General features: G+C 46.3%; 1 protein-coding gene across 1 annotated transcript; it reads right to left on the reverse strand.

Annotated features, from left to right (window-relative positions):
- LOC110259710 (membrane-spanning 4-domains subfamily A member 8-like) lies at window positions 5,789–23,463 on the reverse strand. Its single transcript, XM_021085457.1, has 7 exons — window positions 23,190–23,463; window positions 20,754–20,934; window positions 17,404–17,526; window positions 14,002–14,061; window positions 12,307–12,441; window positions 6,315–6,428; window positions 5,789–6,174 (listed from the first exon to the last, which is right to left on the reverse strand). The coding sequence occupies exons 2-7, from the start codon at window positions 20,928–20,930 to the stop codon at window positions 6,073–6,075; spliced, it is 711 nt and encodes a 236-aa protein (XP_020941116.1). The 5' UTR covers window positions 20,931–20,934; window positions 23,190–23,463; the 3' UTR covers window positions 5,789–6,072.

Genomic DNA, 23,967 nt, shown 5'->3' on the forward strand with positions numbered 1-23,967 from the left:
TCGGAGCTGCAGCTGCTGGCCTACATCACAGCCAGAGCAATGTGAGATCCCAGCCACATCTGCAACCTACGCCACAGTTTGTGGCAATACCAGACCCTTAACCTACTGAGCGAGGCCAGGGGTTAAGCCTGCATCCTCTCCGACACTATGTTAGGTTCTTAACCCACTGAGCCACAACAGGAACTCCCAGCAGAACTTGTTTTGGAGCTTTTCTGTTAAGGGGAGTAGAGAAACACACAGCATCCCTAGGTGGTTCTGGGGTTAGAAGGTGGTTTCATTTTGCAGCAGGATAAATGGCAATATGTTTGGGGGCTCTTGGCAGTGAGTCAGAAGAAAGACTGGAAAGTGTGGAAAAGTGAGTAGCTGAAGGGGTGGAATCTGGTGCCGGGTGGAAGGAGCCTGGGTATTTCTTCTGTAGTAACAAGAGAGAAGGCAGGCTATGGTCACAGAAAGATCTAGACTTTGGTCAATGCTTGTAATTCTCTTCTGACTGCATTCGATTTCCTGGGGAAACAGGAAGCAAGCTCATTAGGAGAGAATTGAGGAGGAGGTATGGGGGTTTGCAGAGGGAGGATAAGACATGACATCGTTGTCTAGAAACTGAGAGTATAGATCAGTGAAATGAAACAGAACTGCTAGACAGCACACTGCATGGACAACTGGTTAGGATTAGGATTTTGTCAGTACCCTGAGGCGAGAGGCGGGCCAGGGAGTTGAGAGTGATTCCAGGGATGACCCGTGGAGTCTAAGCTGAATGGTGGGGGAAGGGGGGAGGGGGCAGTGAAAAGGTAGAGATTGACAGGTCCGAGGTCCAGTTGGATCTGAGAACTGTGGGACTTGGGGCAGGGAACTGGAAAGATAGGAGGTGGAGGGTGGGGAGAGGGAGGATGAAACTGAGGTTATGGAGGAGGTGCAGTCATAGAAACCAGGTTGAGGTGTGACCTTGAGAGCGTGAACTGCAGTTTGGCCCTTACCATCAGCCTCTACTGTGGCTGCTGACTACAGCAGCCCCTGAGTGGAGCTCAGAGTGGAGACCAGGAGTGAGGCACTCTGCTCTGGGAAAACTGGAAGAATAGGTCTTCAGATAGTTATATATATACACACACACACACACAGATAGATATAGATATAGATATAGATATAGATATATATTGCTTTTTAGGGCTGTGCCCATGGCATATGCAGTTTCCCAAGCTAGGGGTCGAATCAGAGTATAGCTACCAGTGTGTGCCACAGCCACAGCAATACAAGATCAGAGCCGCATCTGCAACCTACAGCTCACAGCAACACTGGATCCTTAACCCACTGATCGAGGCCCGAGATCGAACCCGAAACCTCATGATTGCTAGTCGGATTCGTTTCCACTGCGCCACAATGGGAACTCCTAGTTAGATTTTTTTTTTTTTTTAAGAGAAGGCTTTATGAGCCCAACTCTTGCATCTCCTCATAGCTAGAAAAACAGTAAAAATCCGTCTGTGATGACTGATGTCTGTGACTGGTAGCAACCTTCACAAGACCCGCAGCAAACTTCCGTAAAGTGTGTGCGTGGCTGCATGCCCCCCCCCATCGTCTTTATCACTTATATCTTAATATTTCCCCTTTCCTCTTTCGGGGAGTTCCCTTAGTGGCTCAGCGGTTAATGAACCTGACTAGGATCCATGAGGATGTGGGTTTGATCCTTGGCCTTACTCAGTGGGTTAAGGATCCGGCATTGCCATGAGCTGTGCTGTAGGTCTTAGATGTGGCTCAGATCCCTCGTTGCTGTGGCTGTGGTGTAGGCCGGCAGCTGTAGCTCCAATTCAACCCCTAGCATGGGAACCTCCATATGACGCGGAGTGTGGCCCTAAAAAGACAAAAAAAAAAAAAAAAAAAAGGAAATACTGCCTCCTGGGCTGCAGTTGCTGAATCCTTAACTCACTAAGTGAGGCCCAGGATCAAACCTGTGTCCTCACAGATGCTAGTCATATTCATTTCCACTGAGCTACAAGGGGAACTCCTGCACTGTCTCTCCATTGGCTCTCGACGGCTCCTCCCTGGTCTCCGCATCCCCTCCCTTCTCTGATTATCACCTGCTCTTTGGAACTCAGGGAAGGTCATGGAGGCTAAAGCTTATCTCCCAAAGACAAGAAGTGGAGGGCACAGAAATCCTTGCATGCCAGGAGCCCCACAGGGCACTAGCTCGGTTATAACAGGATGGGATGAGGTGGTCAAAGAGCACCCGCTTTGTGGACAGGGGACATGGATTCAAATCCAATTCCACCAATCACTAGTGAGTAAATTACTGAGCCCAGATTTTCAGGATTCTTGTTCTTAAAATGTAGATAATGCCACTCTCTATCACTTGAATAGGAAATTAAATAATGCAAGCGAAAGGTCATTGAGAAGAGCAACTCAGTAGATACTAAGTACTCAGTAAACCTTAATCCTCTTTTTGCTGAAGACTGAGTCCATTCAACAGATATTTCTGAACACCTCCCTCCCTGTTGGCATTTGATAGTGCAGGACGGTGGGAGCCATGCTTTGGAGGGTTTCTGGCAGCCTTTGGACTGGCTCAGGGGCAGTCCTTTATGGAGATTTATTGGCCCCTTACTTGGGCAAAGTTTAATATTTCTTCTCCTGCCTTCATTGTCCCCTGCACCTGTTCAGCCTCTTTCTAATGACTCCTGGTTGCTGATTTAACTTTACGACCTGTGAAAGTGTACTTGCCAGGAGCCTGGCCAGGACAGGGTAGGAGTACTGATGGGAAGGTGAGGGACTTATCAATGGCTTTGATGGGAAATAGATGGGTGGGACCAGGTCTTAGTCAGTCTCTGATTGCTCAACTCTAAAGGGGAAGAGTCATTTTTTACCTCCCAGGTGATAGCTTGGGGAAGTCTCATCTGGATTTCCACTTAGACATAGTGCATTCTTTAGAAGAGTGTCTCATTAGAGTTGTCTAAAGATGGTGTTGGCTGCCCTTGGAGACATCATCATAAAATGGAGTTCCCATTGTGGCTCAGTGGTAATGAACCGACGAGTATCCATGAGGATGCAGGTTAGATCCCTGGCCCTGCTCAGTGGGATAAGGACCTAGCTTTGCCACAAGCGACAGTGTAGGTCACAGATGAGGCTTGAATCCCACTTTGCTGTGGCTGTGGCTGTGGCTGTGCTGCAGGCTGGCAGCTGCAGCTGCGTTTCCACCCCTAGCCCAGGAACATCCATATGCCTTGGGTGCAGCCTTAAAATAATAATAATAATAATAACATACACTACCATACAAAGTGCTCAAAATTAGAGGAAACATTTGAGAAGATACCATTGAGCAGAGGTTCCCAAACCTGAATGGGCATCAGAATCACTCGGGAGGCTTGTTGATACACAGGCGTCTGGGCTTCACCCTTAGAGTTTTGGATTAAACAGGTCTGGGGCGGGGGGCGGGGGGGTAGGGGTGGGCAGAGAATTTGTCTAACAGGCTCCTGGATGATGCTGATGTTGTACATATGGGGGAAACTATAGAGGATATTTAAGCATCACATGGAGGTTATCTTTAAATGTGGGGCCACCTCTGAAATGCTATGTTTCTCTAAGTTCTTGAGGATCCCATTACTAAAAATCTTGTTGTTGTTTTTTTTTTTCCTGGAGTCTTTTCCTACTCCAGTCTTCCCCATCTCAGTGAAGGGCTGTTCACCTAGCTACGTGAGCCCCAAGCCTTGGCCTTGCCCTTAAATTCCCCCTCTTTCTCTGCTGCCTGATACCATCCATAAGCCCTAGAGAGCTCACCTCTGAACCATGTCTCTAAGTTGTCTCTGTCTCCTCTGCGACTACCCAGTCCACACATCAGCATAGTTATTGAACACCTATATCCCTGTATGTTTATAGATCCCATCTTAATTGGTTTTCCCAGAGGAGTCTCAGATGCCCCAGGGTGAGAGAAGCTGGGCGGATCACACTCTTTCCCACCATGAGTGTGTTGCTTGGGACATGGTGATTCTGGTGCACAAAGAACAGTGACTTTTACCCTCCTCATCCTCAGCATCATCACTCATCTCCAAGGCTGACACATTCTTCCTGTAAAAGGACAGATGGTACATATTTTAGGCTTTGCAGGCTGTTTGTTCTCTTTTTTGCACCGCAGAAGCAGTCAGGGATGATATATAAACAAATGGGCGTGTTTCAATAGAAGTTTATTTACAGAAACAGGGGGCAGGCCAGATTCGGCCCACCGGCCTTAGTTGGCCAGTCCCTGTCCTGGACTATCAGGAAATCTCCTTTCCACACCCCTGCTTTCTGTCTTTGCTCCTATCCCATCCTTTCCCTACAAAGCAGGCTGAATGATCTTTCAAGACAGAAACCAGAGAGTTCCCATTGTGGCTCTACGGAAACGAATCCGACACGTGTGCATGAGAATGCGGGTTCCATCCCTAGCTTTGCTAAGTGGGTCGGGGAGCTGGCATTGCCATGAGCTGTGGTGTAGGTCGCAGATGCAGCTCGGATCTCGCTTTACTGTGGTTCTGGTGTAGTCCACGACTACTGATCCGATTCGACCCCTAGCCTGGGAACCTCCATATGCTGCGGCAGTGGCCCAAGAAATGGCAAAAAAAACCAAAACAAACAAACAAAAAGAATAAGGTGGAAAGAAGGCCAGACCTGCTCTGCCCTCCAAGAATGATCTAAACAAGAGCCTTTTGGGGAGAGCAATGTACTGACACCTCAGCTTACAAAACAGATAGGTGAAGAGCTGATCTAGAACCAGAATATGACACATGCCACGTTCCATTTTTACCGCCTGTGATTTCCAAAGGCCTGTGGTCCAGAAAACAAAGACCCACCTGAGGACTTGGAACTCTTCCAGACTAGCTGATGGGCCTCGAAAGGATCCTTGGACAGAGAAGATGCAGGTGCAGAAGGAGAGGCAACTTTAAACAGCAAGCCATCAAGAAGAAACTTCTTAGATAAAGTCAGAGGTTAAAAATATTGACAAGAGTTAAAATCTTGTTCTGTACTTAGTAACAAACAGGCAAAAGCCTTGCAGGGCTTCTGTAGCAAAGGAAAGTTGGATGGCACCTGGTCTTTGGAGATTATTTCTACAGTCCATTGTCACAGAAACTTATGGAAGCCGACTGGCCATCATGGCTAATGCTATTTAAATTAATGTGTGTAAATCTCTCTGGGATTAGTCCCTCCTTTTACGCTTAAGGATGTCCTAGCCTCATACATTTGGAAGATGTCAGAAGACACTGTCGGCTCGTGAGCTCCACGGCATCAGTGATAACAGAAAATTAAAGGACTGGTCCATTTAGTGGATGATTCTCTCCAAAAGGCTTCCCAACAGTGTGTGCTTCCTAAAAAAGTGCTCGCTCTCCTTCAATGCCCCACTCAAATGCTGCTGCCTCCCTCCACCCAACTTGTTCTCTGTTTCTGCATTTCCATTTGCATCGCTGCCAGAATAAATCGGGTCTCTCTCTGGTCTCTTGAGTATCCTCACATTAAGCCCCGTGTTAGAGAAAATGGCTTGCGTATTGTCCTCTCTCATAGAGGAAGAAGTTCTTTCAGGTCAAGACTCTTGTGTCCCCCAGCATTCACTCTCCTGCTGTGAATAGAGCCTTGCACATATCAAATACTCAGTGCATTTTTATTGGTGCACATGAGCGAACGATTAAAGAATGAAGCTTGGGTTGACTGGACATCTGTGCACACAAAGGCCCCACCTGTGGATGCCCTGGGGGGAGGCCCTTTTGGTTAAAATCCATTTCACACTCCTGGCTTTTTTTTTTGTTATTGTTGTTCGTTTGTTTATTTATTTACTTACTTATTTACTTATTTGTTTATTTATTTTTAATTACTTAATGGATTTTATTACATTTATAGGTGTACAACAATCATCACAACCAAATTTTTACAGCATTTCCATCCCAAACCCTCAGAGCACAGCATGATCTCCCAGGTTGAATGGAATGAAGTTCAGGACGCATGTGCTTGGACAGACGTTTTTTAAAGGTGATCAGAGAAGACAGCATCTTGTTTCAGAAGCCCAGCAAGGGGAGGTCCTCTTTCCGTCCCCGTGAAAAATGTTTCTAGAACATTTGGCTTCGTTTATTTGTCGCCCTGGATGTTGGAATAATCCGGTGGCGTATTCTCTGGTTCTGGGTTGACCACTGGGTTTGCCACATAGATGTTTGGGATAACCATGCCCACCTAGAAAACACAGGCACACGGAGGTGCACCAATGAGGGCGCAAGAAGGACTGGGCCTGCCTGGAGGCAGGAAGGGAAGCACCCTGTGCTCTCTACCCTCCTCGGTCTCTTTCCACCCACCAAGGAGCTTCTGGGACTCACAGTTTTGGGTTTGTAGCAGACCAGCTGGCAGCCAAAGTGGGCACATGCACATGCGATGCAGAATTCCAGGAGGCAGAAGATGAGAAACACGCTAGATATCGCTATTCCTGTGATCTGGAACCAGGACAGATGGGGAGACCTGAGTGTTGGCCAGGGAGTCTGAGCTCTGGCTTGGCAGTGGTCATCTCTAAGGCTTCGATGACCTCTCCTAACCTCATCTCAGCCTCCTGGGGAAAATACCTCCCGGGGTGTTTGTGAAGGTCAAGTGTGTTTGTAAAAAACTTGTGATCAATACTTTCTAACAGTTCTCCTCTGAGGGAAAGAATATTCATTGTTGAGGAAGACACCTTGATACCTTGCTTCAGGGAGAGGGGATAAGATCCGAAGGAGCTGATGAAAGAAACGTTTGTAGGAGTTCCCATCGTGGCGCACTGGTTAACGAATCCGACTAGGAACCATGAGGTTGTGGGTTCCATCCCTGGCCTCGCTCAGTGGGTTAAGGATCTGGCATTGCCGTGAGCTGTGGTGTAGGTTGCAGACGTGGCTCGGATCCCGTGTTGCTGTGGCTCTGGCGTAGGCCGGTGGCTACAGCTCCAATTCGACCCCTAGCCTGGGAACCTCCATATGCCGCGGGAGTGGCCCTAGAAAAAGGCAAAAAGACAAAAAAAAAAAAAAAAAAAAAAAAAAAAAAAAAAAAGAAAAGGAAGTGTTCCCAGACTGAGGTACAGGGAAGTCATTCTGGCTTATACATGCGTTAACTTGAATTTTATGTTAACTAAAATAGCCTGTTTGTGGCCTATCAAACATACCTTGTATATCTGCTTTAAAAATTAATTATTAAAGAAAAGGGCATGATGATCAGGAGTTAAGAATGTCAATGTTAAAAATAAAGATTAACTGCCCCTCTTCCTGGACGCACACTGTTCTTCCTTTGATGACAAAACTCCCTTCCCTGGTGCCAAGGCCACACTGACTCATGTGAACATGCGGGCCTGTTCTTTTCTTTCTTTGCAACTTCGAAGAACTATAACGCTGAGCTGTTCAATATTCTTTGTTTTGATGTTCTGATGAGATATAAAACCCTGCTGAAAACCCCCGCTTCTCCTGTTTGGCTTCTCAGAGGATTAATCTGGGAAGCTGGCTTCCGGGGGCTACTCCTTAGTTTTGCTCAAATAAACCTCTTTTCTATTCTTTTTTATTTTGGTTGCCCCCTAGCATGGGGAAGTTCCCTGGCCAAGGACTGGACCCTCGCCACAGCAGTGACAGCACTGGATCCTTAACCAATAGGCTACCAGGGAACTCCTACATAATTCTTTTACAAAGAAAACCTTCCACGGAAAAAAAAAGCCCTCAAGCAGCTTAGGTTTTTTAATTTGATGGGCATTATGTTATCCTTGCCAAGCTTCTGGAGCACCCAGTCCTTTTGCTCATCATTGGCAAAGCTCCGATGGAGTCCAGCCCTCCTTGATCAGAGGGCTGGGGTCGGGCAGTTTTCCTTCTGAAATCAGACATTGGCAGAACCGACATTAGCAGCCAAGTTTTTCTGACTTAAAAAGTTCTCGGTGTCTCTACTCCAGGGAGTTGGCCAGGCTGCAGGGTTTAGTCTTTCCTGACTCTTACCTCCACCCTCTCTCTTGACTCCTCAACCTGCATTTACTCCACATTTTTTTCCACTGGGCAACCCAGGGCTCATTGGTTGGTTCTTTCCCTGCAGGAAAAGACCCAAGCATTCTGCAGTGCCTGCCTCTCCCAGGGGAGGGGAGTAGCTGGAGGTGGGGGCAGTGAGGGTTACAAAGGGAAGTGAGCTGTGGGCACAGAGGGTTGGAGCCAGATCTGCAATAAATACTGGTCTGAGGAATTTAGACTTTAATCCTAAAGCAGCTGAGAGCATCCAGCGTTTCTGGAAGGGGAGAAACTCAAGGTACTTTTTTTTTTTCCTTTTTATTGCTGATTAGAAGTCCATGGTTTAGATAGACCATGGTTCATTTAACCATTCATATACTGAGGAGCATCAGGTTGTTTTTAGTTGTTGGCTCTTATGAATAAAGCTGTTATGAACAATCTTTTTTTTTTTTTTTTTTTTTTGTCTTTTTGCCATTTCTTGGGCCGCTCCCGCCGCATATGGAGGTTCCCAGGCTAGGGGGCGAATTAGAGCTGTAGATGCCAGCCTACGCCAGAGCCACAGCAACATGGGATCCAAGCCACGTATGTGACCTACATCACAGTTCACGGCAACGTTGGATCCTTAACCCACTGAGAAAGGCCAGGGATTGAACCCACAACCTCATGGTTCCTAGTAGGATTCGTTAACCACTGAGCCACGACAGGAACTCCTGTTATGAACATTCTTGAGTAGGACTGTGTTTGACTTCAAGTCTTCAGTTCTGTGGAGCAAGTGCCCTAAAATGCAATTGCTGTCATGTGGCAGTTTCGCATTTAGTTCTACAAGAAATCATTGAAAGAATTTCTGGTGTGTTTATCTCATTTTCATTCCCACTAGCAGGGTATGATTCAATTTCCCTGTGTCCTCATCAGCATTTGATATTATCACTATCTTTCTTTTTTTTTAATTGAAGTATAGTTGATTTATAATATTGTGTTAGTTTTAAGCATACAACAAATCAATTCAGTTATATGTATGTATCTATTCTTTTTTCAGATTCTTTTCCCTCATAGGTTATAACATGGACTTGATTGATAAGTTCTCTGGGGAGAGGCTTTTCTTGGGAATCTTGGAGAGAAAAGTCCTGGGAAGGACCTTCTGATCAAATACAAATCATAGCTAATGTCTTTCATTTACCGAGTACGCACCATGCCTGGTACACCCACTTATTCATCTGACAAATGGTTATGAGGTGTCACGTTCCAGGCACAATTCTGGGTATTTGAGATACAGCAGCGAATGGAACAGAAAAACAGTCTTGCCTTTATGAAGCTCATATGGGCGGAGACAGACAGTAAGCATGAAATGTAGCAGATGAGTAAACTGTAGAGTTTGTTGGGAGATGGTTAAGGTTTTGGGGACGTAGACTGGGGGAGGGGTAGCAGGATCCTATAAGTGATGCTTGCGGCTTTAGATGCAGTAGTTCCATCATTCAGGTGGGCCTCGTTGAGAAGGTGGTTACCGAGCAATGGTCTGAAGGGAGTTGGGGATGGAGGGAGCTATGGGGACATTCGTGGCCTCAAGATGGAAACATGCTCAGTGTGTCTGAGGAACCATCAAGGAGGTTAATTTGGCTCAAGTGTGGAGAGTCAGAGGGTGGGGCCAGGGGGCACCAGAGAGCAAGCATATTGAGGCTGCTGTAGGGATGTTGGCCTTTTTATTTATTTTGAGTAAAATAGGAGCAGCAGAAGGTTTTGAGCAGAGAAGCAATGTGATGTTACATCTCAGGATTATTCTGGCTGCTGTGCTGAACAGGAAGGAGACAAGGGTGGAATTGGGAGCAGTTAGGAAGCTGAGAGGTGATGGTGATTTGGGGCCAGTGTGGTACTGGAAGAACTGGTGAAAATGGTTGGATCTAGATGCATTTCAAAGATAGAACCAATAGGATTCCCTGAAAAATGGGCAGGGAGGGTTGGGGGAAAGATGGGGGGAGGCAATGGTGGCTCCAAGGTTTGTCTTGAGCAATGGGAAAGATGCAGTCGCTGCAACTGGAATAGGAAAACCCAAGGAAAGGTCTGGGAAGTAAAATCTGGAGATCAGAGCTGGATAGGTTCATTTCAAGATACTGAGTAAACAACTGGATATAAGAGCCTAGAGTTTGGGAGAGAGGTTTTGGCTTGGAGCTATTCATTCTAGAGTCATTGTCATAGAGCAGGTGTTTGCAGGCACCCAGGGATAAGACTGCCAAGGCAGTGCCTATAGAGAAAACAAAAGGGGATGAAAGGCTGGAGTTCCTGTTGTGGTTCAGTGGTTAACGAATCTAACTAGGAACCAAGAGGTTGCAGGTTTGATCCCTGACCTTGCTCAGTGGGTTAAGGAACTGGCATTGCTGTGGCTGTGGTGCAGGCTGGCAGCTGCAGCTCCGATTCAACCCCTAGCCTGGGAACCTCCGTATGCTGGGGGAGCAGCCCAAGAAATGGCAAAAAAAAAGGGACAAAGGACTGAGCTTAGGATACTGGGGAAAAAAGAGCAGAACCAGCAAAGGAGATAGAGGAGATAGGGTGGAAGAGGAGGAGCTGCCAGGAGGAGCCTGGACGCCATGCGACATCCATCAGAGAGGAGGCCGGACTGCGGACAGTTTGCAGAGGAGGCCTTTGGCGAAGTGAGGCCAAAAGTCTGATTCAAGTGGGTTCAAGAGAGAATCTGAGAAGAGAGAGCTGGAGATAGTGAGGGCTGACAATTCTTTTAAGGATTTTTTTTTTTTTTTTTTTTTTGCAAAGAGGACCAGGGAAAGAGGGTGGTAGCCGGCAGGGGATGTAGGACCAAGAGAAGGTTGGTTGGTTTGTTCTTTACATGGAAGGAAAACAGCACATTTATATGCTGATGGAAATGCTCCAGTCAAGGGGGAAAATGGCTGATACAGAAGAGAGCGGTGGGGGCGGGAGAGGGCAGGAGAACATGAGCCTTGAGCCGGTGGGAGAGGCTGGACTCTGCTGTACAGGTGGAGAGATTGAGTTTACATGGGACTCCCCTAAAGCTGGTTTCTCCCCCTCGGGAGCCATGAGTCCTCTGTGGCTGTTGAGCAATTGAAATGTGGCTAGTCCTAAATTGAGATGAGCTGTGAGTGCAAAATACACACTGGATTTCAAAGACTTCACATCTCAGAGAATATTAATACTTTTTTACATAAGTTACCTGTTGAATGACAACCTTATGGATAGATTGGGTTGAATAAAACATTATTAAAATTAATTTCATTTATTTTTCTCCCCTTTTTTAAGAGTGGGGACTAGAACATTTAAAAATCATGTACATGGCTCACATTATATTCCTACTGGATGACGCTGGTCCAGGTTGGCAAGTTATGGGCAGTGGGCCAAATCCAACCTGTTGCCCATTTTTTTTTTTATACTTTATCCCATTTTGTATTGCTTTCATCTTTACTATTTAGTATTATCTATTACATTTCAATTTTAAGGATATTATGCAACTAAAATTTATAAAGAAGAAAACCTTACATACCATTAAATATTTTACATAGCATAATAAAAAGAATAACTTAACTGGTAAGAGTAACACCTGTTGCCTATTTTTATCAATAAGGTTTTATCAGCACATAGTCAAGCTCATTTGTTTACGTATTTTCTATGGCTGCATTCCTGCGACAAGATAGGGTAGAGTAGTTGCATCAGAGCCCAGATGGCCTGCAAAGCCTAAAATATATACTCTCTGGCCCTTTACAGAAAATGTTCGCTGACTCCTTGTCTCTAGTAATGGGCAGGAAGGTGAGGAAATGAGCAGAAGTACAGGCTGTCAGGTACATATGCATTAAATGTATAATGGCATAAATTATAATTATAAATTGCACAAATGCAATTATAAATTAAAATTCTCGGAGTTCCCGTTGTGGCGCAGTGGTTAACGAATCCGACTAGGAGCCATGAGGTCGTGGGTTCGATCCCTGCCCTTGTTCAGTGGGTTAAGGATCTGGCATTGCCGTGAGCTGTGGTAGGCTGCAGACGTGGCTCAGATCCCATGTTGCTGTGGCTCTGGCATAGGCCGGCAGCTACAGCTCCGATTGAACCCCTAGCCTGGGAACCTCCATATGCCACGGGAAGCAGCCCTAAAAAAGACAAAAAAAAATTTTTTTTTTTAATTCTCTCCCAAAACATTATGAGGTAGAAATGAAGGCTCAGAAAGGCACGTGCTTAAAAATAACACAACAGTAAAACAACAGGTCAAGAACTTTAAACTCTTCCAATTCCTACCAAATTAGCTTGTCGTCAGGTGCTTTCTAACAATGTTCCAGACCTAGCTAGGCCGAAACCCAGAGGAACACTGGTCCAAACCCAGCTAAGTCAAAACCCTGAGGAACACGGGAATACTTGCCACGTTCCAGAATGGAGGGGAATGATGGTCGGTCCAGAGGAAGGAGGGAGCGATCACTAATTCTGCTGTGAAGAGACAGATTCCAACCAGAGAGTAGATGGCACTGAGGATGTTGAAACCCAAGCTGCTGTTCAGCTGCAGAAGACACAGAGGGTCAGGTGGGAGAGGAGAACCATTGTACCTGAAATGAGCGGCAACTCAACAAGTCTTCTTTTCATTTTTCTTTTCTTTCTTTCTTTCTTTCTTTCTTTCTTTCTTTCTTTTTTTCCCCCGATTTTTAGGGCTGCAAATCAGTGTAGCCGCTGGTCTACACCACAGCCACAGCAATATCAGATCCGAGCTGCGTCTGCGACCTACACCACAGCTCAAGCCAACGCTGAATCCTTAACCCACTGAGCGATGCCAGGGATCGAACTCACAACCTCATGGTTCCTAGTCGGATTCATTTCCCCTGAGCCACAATGGGAACTCCACAACAAGTATTTCTTAATGGGAATTCCCAGAACCTTAGTTCCTCAGCAAGTCAAGTGGTGTTCTGTGCCAAAGTGTGTGGGGGTAAATTAACTTGGAAAAAAGCTGGGTTGAACAAAGTTAAACAGGTCTTTGCTGCAGGACTTTTCAGAGCCTTTAACAAGGATTATGGATCTTCCAGAGAGGGGACTACTGAATAGAAATCTCTCCAAGTTTACCTAAGCATCTTCACAGGGTATGTTGTGAAAGGTCCCCAAGAATAATCGGACACACTTGACCTTTCATCTCATAAGAGATGGGCAGGAGGCTTGGTCCCCATATCTTGGGGTGTGACAGACTCTGATGCTCCATGATTCTGGCCATGTGCGGAAAGATACACCCAGAATTTTGAACTTCTCTTTGAAGATTTTCAAATAGATCTCATCTAGGTTAGGGAGCTGACCATTCTAAAGCCTTTACCCTGGATAACCTGCTTGTGAGAGAAAAAAAGGTACTTTCTTGCTGCATTGCTAGGGGACCAGAAACCCTGTTGATTTAGAGAGCTCAGTTGGCTGGATTTCTTAGGGAGGCAGGTGTCTGAGCCTTCCCAGCTTCCCTGACAAAGTGGTGGGGGCTGCTCTGTGTGCCTCTGGGCAGGAGGGGAGCCCTGGACCCTTGAAAGCTCTCTGTCTCCTCCTGTTAGACCTCGTAGAGAAGTTATTCTCTCTCTGCCTCCACTCTCTGATGCCTAAACTAAGGTGGCTGTGTTGCCCCCTCCTCCAGATCCTCTGGACTCTTTTTTTTTTTTCTTCTTAGGGCCACACCTGCAGCACATGGAAGTTCCCAGGCTAGGGGTCAAATCAAAGCTGCAGCTGCCGGCCTACGCCACGGCCATGGCGACACCAGACCCCAGCTGCATCTGTGACCCACGCCACAGCTTGCAGCAATGCCAGATCCTTAACCCACTGAGTGAGGCCAGGGATTGTGCCCACATCCTCATGGATATTAGTCGGGTTCTTAACCTGCTGAGCCACAGTGGGAACTCCTTCTTGGGACTCTTTCCTTCTTCAGACTCTGGCGAGGTTCATGTGTGATTACGTGTGAGCCTGTGTCAGTGCCCTATGTCTGGTTATAAGTAGGCACAAGGAAAAGGGAGGTTTTTTGGTGTGTTAATCTTCTCTTCCCCCTAGTGTGTCTTTCCTATAGGGCCCCAGCTGGGAGAGCCGGTGTCAGGAGGTGACTTACCAGGCAGGAAGATCTTGGCTGTTTTTCTGCAGTCACTGAGAGGGATCCTGAAACGATAAACTGGCATGGAAGAGAGGGGTTTAGAAAGAGGTCAGAGGTTAGGACTCCCACCTTCAGGCTTCCATGATTCTGTTCATACACCAATTCTCTCTCCCATACTAGGTTCCTCTGCTGGGATCCCAGCTCAACATGGGGGAAAGAATGAATGAAAGAATGAATGAAAGAATGGGTGGGGTGCTGGGTATCACATGACAGGGCATTTGATCGTGGGTAAGTTATGAAGTTCTCAAGTATTGATTTCCTCATCTGAAAAATGGGAAACAAATGACATGGCTACCTGTGTCACTGTCATAAGAAAATATATCCCCCGAATCTGGTCATTAATCTATCTGGCACATAGTAGATCCTGTACTTAATAGATGCTCAGTAAATGTGGCTTCTTTTCTTGCTTTTATTTTCCCACATGCACATCTTGTTGGTTTCCCAACCTTATCTCAGAACTGTCAGGCATGGGGGCTCTGGAGGAGGAACGAAGAGTTACCAGAATCTGCACTGCTTTTATTATTTCATTTTATTTTGCTTTTTAGGGCTGAACATGTGGCATATGGAAGTTCCCAGGCTAGGGGTCGAATCGGAGCTACAGCTGCTGACCTACACCACAGCCACAGCAACACCGATCTGATCCGTGTCTGGATCCTTAACCCACTGAGTGGGGTCAGGGATCGAACCTGTGTCCTCATGGGTACTAATCAGGTTCATTACCACTGAGCCACAAAGGGAACTCTGCACTGCTTTTAGATATAAAAGGCCAACATCAGTCCTTGCTTGTCTGCACATTTGGGTGAGTACCTTTTAGTTACTCAGAAAAATGCTGCATCTCTTTAATGACGGACATCAAGCATGAGGACAATGAGGTAGATTGTGTGCATTTATTCCAACACTGGTATTCCGTAGGCATAATGACTGATGAGATTACCTGCCATCTTTGCCCAGTGAGGCAGCAAGAGTGGCCTGAAAGGGCATCAGCTATGGTTTAGTAGAAGCTTTGCAGAGCATTCCATGAAGTGCTATTTTATTTAATCAACTAATTTAGTTATTTGCCTCTTAGGGCTGCACCCGCGGCATATGGAGGTTCCCAGGCTAGGGGTGCAATCGGAACTGTAGCCGCTGGCCTATGCCATAGGCACAGCCATGGCAGATCCTTAACCCAATGATTGAGGCCAGGGATCAAACCTGCACCCTCATGGTTTCTAGTCGGATTCGTTTCCACTGCACCACGAAGGCAACTCCCATGAAGTGCTATTTTAAACCTTGCCTTATTTAACTGCATAATGGCCCGCCACACACTGTAATTATTCCCATTTTACAGATGGGTTGACTGAGGCTTACAGATTTCAAACAGTGCACCCGAGACCATCCAGCAAGTGGCAGAGCTGGGGTCAGATCCAGGCAGTTGACTCCAGTCCCCTCACCCTACACTCCCTCCCACTTGGGGTCAGTGCCTGTGCCGTGGAGGGGAAATGGTTATTTACAATGAAAAGTTACTCTAGGTCCTTAAGCCTTTTATGGGAAATGCTGATTTTCCTCTGAGTGGAAAAACAAATCTCAGTGAGCCACCCTTTTGTTTATAGACTTGATGGGGAGACAGGGGAACAAAAGGCTGCACTTCTGATGTCTCCGCTGGTGCTTTTGAAATACCAAAGGAGATGGGTCTTTATTTTGGAAGGAGATGTTAGTGATCTTTAGGAAATGGAAAGATAGTCCTGGGGTCAAGAAGCCAACAAAGAACAGAACTGCAGAAAAAAGGGAGGGGGGTGGTCATGAGGGCTGAGCATCCTGGCAGAAGGGAAGATGCGTAGCGAGGATTTAAGATGCCAGCACTGCCATCGGGCGCTTAATACGTGGTGGAATCTAATGCTCAATAGAGAGCCATTAGGTGGCTAGGGTGTTAGTCTTCTCTGAAACTCCAGACTCCACTCAGGTTGGTTATACAAACACAGCACCCCGTGAGTGCTTGAGGGGAGGAAGAGGGGCTGGTTCCAAGTTAAGTCTGTGCAGAACAGAGAGATCAGAGTCGCAGGAGACGAGACATGGATGGAAACAAGAGAGAGTAGGGACTCAGAGAAAGATGCTCCCGAGAGCAGTGGCCCTGCCATCTTGTAGCTGTTGTGTGGAGGTGTGGGTGGGGCAAACTCTAGTCTCTTTTATTCAAATGTCACAGGATAAGGCGACTTAGGCTGACATCTAGGTTACTCTGGAGTTTTACTATTTGTGGGCAAAGCTGCATTTGAGTCCCAGATAGATGTGTGACTCAAGGCTCAGATTGTGGCACAGCAAGGAGAAAAAGGAGACTGGTGGGTGAAGGGGGAGGTGGGAGTGTGTGTGTGTGTGTGTGTGTGTGTGTGTGTGTGTGTAAGGGAAGGATGCTAAGGAGAATGCAAAAGAATCATAAAGGCAATGCCTTAGGGGAGAGAAAGGACCTGTAGTTCTTAGTGTTTGGGGCAGTCACAGATCGCCCTAAGAATCAGACGAAAGCTATGGACTTTGCCAGAAAACCCCCCTCTGCATCCAGCATACAAAATATTTTACCAGAATGGGACTCAGAAGCCTATGGGTGGACTCTAGCCTGAGTCTCCAGGGCTTAATGGCTTAGTCACCCTTGACCATGGCTGGAAATGCTCAGGCTGTGGTCCTGTGGTGAACAACACTCGGGGGCTATTCCCAATGCACCTTTTTATACATGGGTGCTTTTGCGTGAGTTAGAAAAACGTTCATCAACCTCTGCGTGGATGACCTAGAAAAAGGTTCTCTGACCTCTGGGGTGGTCAGATTAGAAAAGGCGCCCCCTCTGGCTGAATGTTGCCTTGCAGGGCTGTCCCTTGGTGTTAAAGGTTGAATTGCACCCTCTTAAAATTTATCTTTTGAAGCCCTAACCCCCAGATCCTAGGAATGTGACTCTATTTGGAGAAGTGCCTTTGAAGAGGTGATAAGTCAAAATGAGGTCATCAGGGTGGGACCCAATCCAATATGACTGGTATTCTTATAGGAAGAGGAAATTAAGACACACACACACACACACACACACACACACACACACACACACGCACATGATGTGAAGACCCAGGGAGGAGATGATTGCCAGGGAAGTTGCGAGGCCTCAAAAGAAACCAACCTTGATCTGGGAACTCCACCCTCAGGAGATAATGAATTTCTGTCCTGTCAGGCACCCAAGTCAGCAATGTTGGTCAGGGCCTCCCACGTTTGGTGAACAGGGCCTGAGCTGGGTTTCCACCTTCCTGCCCCCTTGGCGGGGAAACTTCTTCAGGGTACGACTCAACCGGTGGCCCTGAGCTCACCGGACATCTCTGGAAATTTCCTTGCAGGGTGACATGAGTTACTTACCCAGATGCCCGCCCAGAAGGGAAAGCCTCCATTGAATGAGATCGCCAGATATCCTCTCGCCAAGACTGTCCCCATGATAGAGGCAAGGCCCAAGTAAAACAGGCCGATCAGGATCTGGACGGCCTGTGAGGACAGCCACGAACTGAAGCCTTTTTTTTCTGAGCAGCATCCTGCCTCCCCTTGGTGCCTCATTTTTACTTTAATAAAGCTTTTGTTTTCCTGGTCTAAAACTTAATAAGGAAAATATAAAAATGAAATAAAAACTGCCCGCAATCCTCCCCACCCCCCCACTCCTCAGAGAAAACAACAGTTTACGTTGTCTCACGTTTTGGTGTTTAAACTTACATTATCCTTCTCAAATCTGTACCTTGATAACACAAAGTGTGTCTGTATATTTAACTTAATATTTCGTCATGAACAGATCCATGGTGTTAAGTACGCTTCAGCCTTATGTGTTTTAAGGGCTGCCAAGATTCCATCGTGCTGTTCTGTGGAATTGTTGGAACAGAGATCTTGGACAGGTAAAACTGGTTTTTTTTTTTTTTTTTTTTCATACTAGAAATAATACTGCGTTGAAAATCCTTGTAGATACATCTTTGTGCCTATCACTTCTTTCTTTCTTTCTTTTTTGCTTTTTTAGGGCCGCATCCACGGCATATGGAAGCTTCCAGGCTAGGGGTCGAATGGGAGCTATAGCTACTAGTATCCAGTCGCATCCTCATGGATACTAGTCGGATTCGTTTCCACTGCACCACAACAGGAACTCCCACTTATTTCTTTTTTTTCTTCTTTTTTTGTCTTTTTGCCTTTTCTAGGGCCCCCAGGCTAGGGGTCGAATCGGAGCTGTAGCTGCCAGCCTGCACCAGGGCCACAGCAAGTGGGATCCGAGCCACATCTGCAATCTACACCACAGCTCACGGCAATGCCGGATCCTCAACCCACTGAACAAGGGCAGGGATCGAACCCACAAGGTTCCTAGTCGGATTCGTTAACCACTGAGCCATGACGGGAACTCCGAACTCCCACTTATTTCTTTATGGAATGAATTGTGTCTTCCTCTCTCCTACTATGTCAATGACTATGTTGACATTCTGATCCCCAGCACTGTAGAATGTGACCTTATTTAGAAATAGGGTTGCTGGGAGTTCCCACTGTGGCTCGGTGAGTTGTAAACCTGACATGGTATCTATGAGGATGTGGGTTTGATCCCTGGCCTCGCTCAGGGAGTTAAGGATCCAGTGTAACCCGCAAGCCACAAACCACAAGCTGTAGGTTGTGGATCTGGTGTTGCTGCCGCTACGGCATAGGCCTGTGGCTATGGCTCCGATTCAGCCCCTAGCCCGGGAACTTCCATATGCTCAGGGTGCAGCCCCAAAAAGTCAAAAAAAAAAAAAAAAAAAAACAGAAAGAAAGAAAGAAATAGGGTTGCTGCAGATATAATTGTGTAACATGAGGTATACTGGAGTGAGGTGAACCCCTAATCATACTGCTATCCTTTCCAAGAAAATGCTGGGCGGAAAGACACACTTGAACACAGGAGAATGCCATGTGTGCCAGGAGAGAGGCCTGGAACAGATCCTTCCCGAGAGCCTTCGGTGGAGGGGGGGCGGGGGCATGGCCCTGTGGATGCTTTGATTATGAATTTTGGCCTCCAGAACTATGAGAATGAAATTCTGTTGTTCTAAGCCACCTAGTTTGGGGCACTTCATTATAGCAACCCCAGGAAACAAATACCAACAAGTTCTTGCACAGTGGTATGTATTCAAATGGTATATAGAAATACAAACATGGCAGCCAATACAGATATCACATTCCTTAAATTAACACAAGGGGAAGCAAACTATATGCAATGCCTGCCCCTTATTTTATACATAGTATATGTATCATATACGAATGATACATCTTGGGGGTGCATCCATATCATGACATAAAGAGCTTTGTTTTTAAATTTTTTATTATTTTTTAATTTTTATTTTAATGTTTACAGTTGCACCTGCAGCATATGGAAGTTCCTAGACTAGGGGTCGGATCAGAGCTGCAGCTGGTGACCTGCGCCACAGCCATGGCAACACTGGGTCCGAACCACATCTGCAACCTGTGAGGCAGCTTGTGGCAATGCTGGATCCTGAATCCACTGAGAAGGGCAAGGGATCAAACCACATCCTCATGGATACTAGTAGGTTCTTAACCCAACAAACCACAGTAGGAACTCCTTTTTAACTTCTTAAATTTTTGGCCATACTCATGACATGTGGAACTTCCTGGGCCAGGGATTGAACCTGAGCCACAACAGTGACAATGCCAGGTCCTTAACCTGCTGAGCCACCAGGGGACTCCATTCCTTATTCTTTTTGTATCTCCACTACATTTCATTCTTTGGATGTACAATGCAATGATTTAACCAGGATTATAATGATGGATATTTTTCTTGTTTCCATTCTTTGTTATCAAAAGCCATGCTATAATAAGTTCATACATAGTACATTTCTCATATGTATATGCATATCCACAGGATAAATCCTCAGAAATGGAGTGATTGGGTATTTTGCAAATTTGGCAGATAAAAATTGTCCACCATACAGGTTTATCAATTGACACTCCCATGGATAATACATGCAGATGGGGCTAGGGTTTGACAGCCTGTATCAGCATCTACATGTGTCATGGTTCAGCTCTGCAATGAAATGGGCCTTCTCTTGTCCTACCAAGGAAAGCCTCTTAGTGTGAAAATTGCTGTGAGCTTTATTTTGTTAGTTGTCTAACCTGCTTTTTTTTTTTTTTTTTTTTTTTTTTCCTATCAGGGACTCACTTTCTTTCAGAGGCCACATGGATCAGCACAAATGCTGGCAACAAGGCCATCATTCCAGTTTACCGCCTTTTTGTTTGTTTGTTTGTTTTGATTGTTGCTTTTCTTCCTCTTTCCTAAAATGCCTAAATCAGAAAATACCAGGCCCTATACTGAGGTCCTGGTGATGTTGTGCAGCTAAGTTTTCTCTCTTTTTTTTTTTTTGGTGCAGAACATGGAAGTTCCTGGGGCGAGGGGTGGAATCAGAGCCACAGCCACAGCAATGGTGGATCCGAGCCAGATCTGCATTGCTTGAAGCAACACCAGATCCTTAACCCACTGAATGAGGCCAGGGATTGAACCTGAATCCTCACAGACGCTATGTCAGGTTCTTTACCTGCTGAGCCACAAGGGGAACTCCAGCTGAGCTTTCTAATAGACCTGAGTTTGGCAGGGCTGGGTCAGCTCCAACCCGCCTTGCTGGATTTGGAGTTTCTGTATTTCCAACCCCTCACTCCCAACGCCAGCCATGTAGTCCCTGACTGCAGAGGGAAATTTCACTTACCCCTAAGGCTTTGCCTTCTTTCAGGGTTCCCTGGGCAGGTGGTTGACCCACAAATGCTTGGGGCTGGTAGCTTGGATACACCTGGGTCATGCCGGACGGCAACACAGTGTACCCATCCGGGGATGTCACCACAAACACGGAGTTGGGCGCGGGGCCTGCCGTATTCATTGGATTCATGATGCTAAAAAAAAAAAAAAAAAATGCAATAAGATAAAGGTAAACAATAAGGACCTACTGGATAGCACAAGGTGTTAGGAAGTTTGACACTTGCCACCAGCCTCTAGATGGAGTAAAACATGAGCCCCTGCTGCTGCTGACCCCCAGCACCCCCTGAGCAGACCTCAGGGCAGAGACCAGGAGAGAGGCACGCTGTGCTCTGGACACACAGGAAGAACAGGTCTTCAGATGGTTAGATACTTTTAGGAGAAGATTTTATGAGCCCAATTCTTGCATCTTCCCATATCTAGAAAAACACTGAACTCCTTTGATGACGACTGACATCTGTGACTGGCAGTAGCCTTCATGAGACCAGCAGCAAACATCCGCAAAGTGTGAGGCTGGCGGCAGGCACCCCCCTCCCCTTGCCTTTGGGACTTCTATCTTGATAGCCCCCTTTCCTCTTGGGAGCGGTACTTCAGAGCTGTCTGAAATACTGCCTCCTGGGCTGTCGTCAAGTGGACAGAACAAAGGATGTCATGGTCCCCTGTGAGAACAGCTACTCCCAAGGGTGGGCCGGTGAGTCCTGAGGGAGCTCAGGAAGAAACAAAGACTGGCCCGCAGCTGAGGGGCATATCAGAGGAGTGAGTCCAATAAGCCCAGACTGGAGTTCTCGTCGTGGCTCAGTGGTCAACGAATCCGACTAGGAACCATGGGGTTGTGGGTTCCATCCCTGGCCTTGCTCAGTGGGTTAAGGATCCGGTGTTGCTGTGAGCTGTGGTGTAGGTTGCAGACGTGGCTCAGATTCCGCATTGATGTGGCTCTGGCGTAGGCCGGTGGCTATGGCTCCAATTAGACCCCTAGCCTGGGAACCTCCATATGCCATGGGAAGCAGCCCAAGAAATGGCAAAAAGACAAAAAGACAAAAAGACAAAAAAAGAAAAAAAAAAAAAAACCCAGACCTTTACATCTTCCCATAGAAACTGGTTTTCTGTAAATCTTTCATTCCTATTACCTTCCCTTTGTTTCAAAAAATCATATATCTTGGCTCCCCTGAGGTATCAGGAATACCTCAGATGCTGTCTACCAGGCTTAAGTCCTAATCTTGCCCCAAATAAAACTTAACTCTAGCTTTCAGGTTGCATAATTTTTTAAGTTGACAGTTTATCTATCTATCTATCTACCTATCTATCTGAATCATTTTGCTGTATACTTGAAATTAACAGAACATTATAAATAAATTCAATTAAAAAATTCAATTCAATTTGTCAAAAAAAATCAACAAATGCAATAGTTTTTCCTCCCACGTGCACTAACATTCACATTGAAAATGATTTTTTCTTTCATGTGCTCATTTGAGCACCTCAACATTCTGTGCTAGAGATAATATGAGTACTAGTTATAGGGCATTTACAGAGTGCCAGACAGTCAGTGCTTTATAAATTCATCTCCTTTAATCCTCACACCTGCATTTTTTTTTTTTTTTCGCTTTTTAGGGCTGCACCCGCAGCATATGGCGGTTCCCAGGCTAGGGGTTGAATTGGAACTGCAGCTGCTGGCCTACACCACAGCCACAGAAATGCAGCATCTGAGCCACATCTGTGAACTACACTACAGCTCATGACAACACCGGATCCTTAACCCACTGAGCGAGGTCAGGCATCGAACCCACAAACTCATGGTTCCTGGTCGGATTCATTTCTGCTGCACCATGACGAGATCTCCTCTGGGCAGTTTTCAGAGATGAAAAAACTAAAGCCCTGAGAGTCTAAGCATGGCTGGGGTGGGGGAAGACAAGAGCCAGGTCTTTTGGTGTTTTGTATCTTTCATAAAGCTGAACAGGGTGCTTTGCATAGCAGTACCTCTGATTACAAAATTTCCAGAGGTGGAAAGTCTCTTGGAGAACATTGAGTCCAATTCTCTCAAGTTCTGGAAAAGGAAGCTGCAGCTGGGAGGCTAGACATGAATTCCCCAAAGTCCCGGTCATATAAATATTAGTTAAGTGGAGATCAGCCTCATCCAGGAAAACCTTGCTCCCAGCGCAGGGTATAGTCACTGGGCATCTCATGCTACTTCGTTTTCCAGGTTACTTGTGAATTCTGGTCTGGTTTACGCATTTCTTTTCTCCCTCTTTTTTAGGAGCAGATCCCCTAAAGCTAGTACAAAAAGTCCTGCTGTGTGTTCCACCCCACACCCAGGCTCATCCAAGTCTCATTTAGCAGAAAAACCTTATCCTCACCCCTCAGGTATCCATAGGAGCCATTAGAGTAACATACTCACTTTTGTTCTGCCAGCAGCTAAGTCTCCCTTGCTTCTCTGTTCTCAGTTTTTGCTGTAGGCAACTTGTTTTCCCTAGAGGATGATGGCCCTGGGTTCTGTTGAGGGACAGGCTTAGAAATATCCAAAGGTCACTTCACTTTTCTCCTAGGTGCAAGCTTGGTGACTAGTGGCGTAGGGCTCAGTGCCCCCACCCATATTTGCTTCCTGTTTTGGCCATGGAGCCACTTTACTGTAATTCAGTTGGGCAAGAGTTTAATGGTATCTGTGCGCAGAAGAAAGGGTTGTGCTCTGGGAGACACAGGAATGAACAGGGCATGCAAGGGTACTGTCCGTGGCTGTAAGGCAAGGCAGAATTACAAAAATGCCATGGTAGAGAAACAAGAGTCCCTTGCAGGATAACAGAGGTGAGACTGATTTACAGGGTTTGAAGAGATTAGGGAAGACTTCAAATGGAAGGTGGAATTTTGAAATCAATAAACTTCATGGGAAAAGGGGAGTCATGACAAGTGACAGGAGAATCACAATTCACACGAAGCCTATTTTTGTCTATGTCAGATCTATAGAAAATCAGAAAACCCCCAGGAGTGGGCAGGCATGGGTCCAGATGCATCCATGATGGACATCATGTGAACTGCACAGGCCAAGGGTACAAGAACCGCTGTACTAGCAATGAGGATCTTGATGGAATAGTCCAGGAGAGTCATGTTTATATTCCTACTGGCATGTAATGGGCACGAAGCAAATGCTGGCTGGGTGAACAAGTGAAATTGATGGGTTG

Source organism: Sus scrofa, chromosome 2 (assembly GCF_000003025.6).
Source record: "Sus scrofa isolate TJ Tabasco breed Duroc chromosome 2, Sscrofa11.1, whole genome shotgun sequence".
In the NCBI taxonomy this organism is placed as follows: domain Eukaryota; kingdom Metazoa; phylum Chordata; class Mammalia; order Artiodactyla; family Suidae; genus Sus; species Sus scrofa.